The following is a 4,085-nucleotide window of genomic DNA, read 5'->3' as shown; positions in this document are numbered from 1 at the left end:
TAAATAGATATTATCAAATAATTGTAATGAGCAAATAAATGCAGTCACACTGAACTCATGCATGTGTGTTTTTGTAACATTATACAGTTGATTTCACCAAATAACTATCTGTTTGCACACAGGAAAACTTACAGCTGTAATGTACAACAAGAGCTTATTTTTTGTAATTGAAACGGCAGCAAATAGAGCTCCCCTGTATGAATGAATGTCACAATATGCGAGTTGCGTTGACAGCACCTTAGGGCTCAGGTTTATAGGTCTGTTTATCAAAGAGTGATTCAATACTCTGAGTAAATATTCCTGTAATATGGCAGGTGTACAATTACCCCATCTAGTGGTTAATACTGACGCCTTACAGCCTTTCCCTCTCAAAGAAAAAAAAATGAGAGGGGATCAAACAATGCAGAGAAAAATCAGCTTTTTATGCATGTACTGAAGTCAACCAGCTTACAAAAGCAACTCATGCACAGGTTTGAAACCCTCGTCATAACAACTTCGAGCGTGTTGAAGTCTTCACTTGGAGCTGGTGTACTTGGTGACAGCTTTGGTGCCCTCAGACACAGCGTGTTTAGCCAGCTCCCCGGGCAGCAGCAGTCTCACTGCAGTTTGCACCTCCCTGCTGGTGATGGTGGAGCGTTTATTGTACTGAGCCAGCCGGGACGCCTCTGTGGCGATCCTCTCGAACAGGTCATTCACGAAGGAGTTCATGATGCTCATGGCTCGGCTTGAAATCCCCGTGTCCGGATGAACCTTCGCAGGCAGAAGAGGGGGGAAAGGTTTGTTAGTTTATTTCAAGATAGGAAAACCGAAGTAGTTAGAGCTCGGTGCGCTTTTTCCACCCACCTGTTTCAAAACTTTATAGATGTACATCGCGTAAGTCTCTCGTCTTTTCGCCTTTCTTTTCGCCTTTTTCTCACCAGAACTCTTCCCCTTCTTTTTAGATATATCATTAGTCATTTTTTAAACTATGTCAAATGTGTGAACTTTGACAATATTAAGTACGCCAAATGCTGTATCAAGTGGTTTAGGAATTATTGTCCCAGTTTTCTGGCTCGTGGACGGCTGTTTATGTAGCACGCGTTAATTAGCGACTGATTTAGCTCACCTGCGCTATTTTTTGGAGCAATGAAACTGCGGCGAAGAGGCCTCCTAAACGTGGTTTTATTCAGGCTGGTAGCGTTGTTGTTGTTGTTGTTGTTGTTGTTTTTGTATTGCAGTCTTGCACGGTAGTAATGTGAGAAATGGAGGATACACTAAGAGGTTATACCATTGCACATAATAATGGTGTCCACTGGGTGGCACACTTGCACCATTTTTAGGCTGCATGAAATCTTACAAGTGGAGTTATATACCTGTAGTAGATTCCACTGTAATCCATTGTAATCTTCCATGTCCCCTGTAGTTTACAAAATATTTTAGACCAAGATGTGTGCTTAGATGCCATAACATTTACAGGAAAACACATGTAGGCACAATTGTGTTTAAGCTCACTCTTGATCTACATGTAGGCCTGCACTTTCTTTCAGATAGATGAATATAAACTGAGGTAATGCATATTAAAAATGTACACTATTATGAGCAGGGCTGGATTAAAGCAGGCACTTGCTCCAGAACCCCATCCCCAAAAAGCCCCAGGTTCATTTTGTCTGATTTAGTGTGTGGCAGTCAGACAATATGCAGATACGTTTGGGAATTTGCACTATTGATATCTTGTCTTGAAGATTTCTAATGTAGTGGAGTGCTGTGTTAAGTGACTGTATTTACTTGGTGCATAAACTATTTGGTGTCTAAACAAACTCCTAATTGGCACTAATTACAAAGGCCTAGTGGTATCTCAGTTTTGTGCTAATGATTGGATTTTTGTTTCCTTGGCAACTCATAATTTAGGCATGTTCTCTGCATATTCTCTCAGCACATTCAGATACCAGAAAAATTCAGATGCTATATATACAGTTTACAATAACTTCAATAGGTACAGCATCAATAGGTGCACAGTGGTAGCAGCTGGTAGTGGAGGTGAGCCGTCTGTAGGTTTTGATCTATGGCCCCCTAGCGTGTTTGTCTGTCCTCTTGACATTGCACACAATGTATTTCAGTTTTAGTTAGTGTTACTATGGTGTGGCTGAATGTGTTAATGGGGCATTTTGTTTGTTAAGTAATGGTGTGTTTGATCCTGGACACGTTTATGTGTACAACATCTTGACAAATGTAAGATTTTCATGCTGATTATTGGGATAAGAATGTTTCTGCCCCAAGCCTGTATTTTCTTTATTAGATTTAGTTGTCATTTTATTTGGGATGAGTGTAACATCTAAATTGGTCCTCTGTGAGTGTGACTGTTCTAGTCATTTAGTATAATAGGACATTTGAGGACCAACTACATCCAGATTTTATTAGAAAACATCTCAGCATCTGCTGACTTTGACCACACATATATATATTTTTTTTATCTTAAAGCAAAGGCTCTTTTTATTCCCCAAATCCCACAATGTTGTCTGATTTTTATATATATAATAAGGATGGGTTTCTTCTCTGCTGCTCTCTGAAATATATCATTATTCTTAGGCTGAATATATATATATCAGTAAAGTATAAGCCAATAACACAATTCAAAGATGTATCTATCTTGTCTGATGTGTGTGTGTGTATAAATATATACTGTATGTTCCAATTCCTGTATCTGTGTGATTGATGAGATCCAAGGAAGGAACTAAACACAAATTATACCTTTTATCGTACAAACACATCTCTCCAAATGGTAAAGCACTTTATCTTTATCTTTACTATGGTACCAAAGCGTGGCGCAGTTGTATTGCCTTTAAACATGCTACTGAGGTCCCACATATCATAAATAATCTTATAATAGGTAAGCAGTGAATGTAAGAAAGTTACTGCAATATCACTCTAACAAGCAGGCTATTTAGGTTGTAGATTGTGACATAAATTGACAGCAGTGTTAAGACAAACACCTGAGAGCTCTAAGCAGTGGAGGTTTGCAATAACAGCTTCATAATGGGTACATTTGGGGTTTTAAATGGCTTTGGACTCATTACTTAGGCTAACACTTTCAGCAACATATTTCTATCTGTCATGGTGTAGACACAAAACACCTCTTACCCCTGTGGTTTAAGCATTAATATATATTCAGCCTAAGAATAATGACGTATTTCAGTGAGCAGCAGAGAAGAAACCCATCCTTATTTTATCCAAATATTTTTATTTCAGCTTTTACATGAAAGGCTTTTGCTGTAAAACTTCACTGACCTTCTGATATTCTCTTTAGATTACTAAATTATCTGCTTTTATTTCGTTTTCTAAAAGAAATGGGTACATTTGTGTTGATGAATGTCACATTAGTGTTACAGTTTGTGTATGTAATTATTTCTAAATCTCTTAGTACATTGCCATTCCTGTGTCCAGGGTCTTGGACTTTTTCTTCCCCTCTCAGTTTTGTTCTCCACAAGCGCACAGCAGATATTGAGCAGTAGATTACATATGAATAGGCTGTTATCTCAGACAGCATTTATGCAAGGTCATTTGCAGCAACTGCCACACACGTTCAATAGCGGCCATTGGTTGACTGTATTGTGAATCTTTTTCTCTGTTGTCTGGCAGATTTCTGCTGTTTGCTTGTTTCATCTGTGAAAAGAAGATGGAAAAAGGTGTGTGAGTGTGTGTGCACATCTGCTGCCTCACTACGTCTGTCTGACAGTCACAGAAAAAGAAAAATGTTCTGTTTATCACAGCCTTTCATATCAACATATTGCTAAAGGCTACAAGGCGTGTTTTTTTCTGCAGGGTTTGCAGCTTAATAGAACAAAGCTTAGCTTGATACCTGCAGTGATTACTCTGTAGTTGCCAAATGCACAAGTTGTTTCAGAGTCTTGTACGCAAATATACTAGTTTGTGATTCTGTGAACATATGCACACTCTAACAAATGTTAGAGCTTTATAATTTTGCCCCTTATTGAAGGAGCAATTCAAAACCTTAAGGTTTTATACAAAATAGTATTTAGTTTATCTTAGCAATATAAGAAATGTGATATTGTACAGATGAAAAGGGGTCAGGAGCATTATTTGCTAAC

The 4,085-nt window shown here is 38.3% G+C and overlaps 1 protein-coding gene across 1 annotated transcript; it reads right to left on the bottom strand.

The window, feature by feature from the left end:
* Positions 1-513: 513 nt before the first annotated feature.
* Positions 514-957, bottom strand: h2bk1 (H2B.K variant histone 1). The gene is made up of 2 exons (XM_070918492.1): positions 844-957; positions 514-750 (listed from the first exon to the last, which is right to left on the bottom strand). The coding sequence occupies exons 1-2, from the start codon at positions 955-957 to the stop codon at positions 514-516; spliced, it is 351 nt and encodes a 116-aa protein (XP_070774593.1).
* Positions 958-4,085: the final 3,128 nt, after the last annotated feature.

The sequence above is a fragment of the Enoplosus armatus genome, chromosome 14 (genome assembly GCF_043641665.1).
Source record: "Enoplosus armatus isolate fEnoArm2 chromosome 14, fEnoArm2.hap1, whole genome shotgun sequence".
NCBI classification, from domain to species: domain Eukaryota; kingdom Metazoa; phylum Chordata; class Actinopteri; order Centrarchiformes; family Enoplosidae; genus Enoplosus; species Enoplosus armatus.
This window is presented reverse-complemented; position numbering and strand designations above follow the sequence as displayed.

Excerpts from the sequence above, each read along its gene's own strand:
- h2bk1 (XM_070918492.1), bottom strand. The coding sequence starts at position 957 with ATGACTAATGATATATCTAAAAAGAAGGGGAAGAGTTCTGGTGAGAAA. Across the intron at positions 751-843 it reads TCTATAAAGTTTTGAAACAG|GTTCATCCGGACACGGGGAT; the intron begins GTGGGTGGAAAA and ends CTGCCTGCGAAG.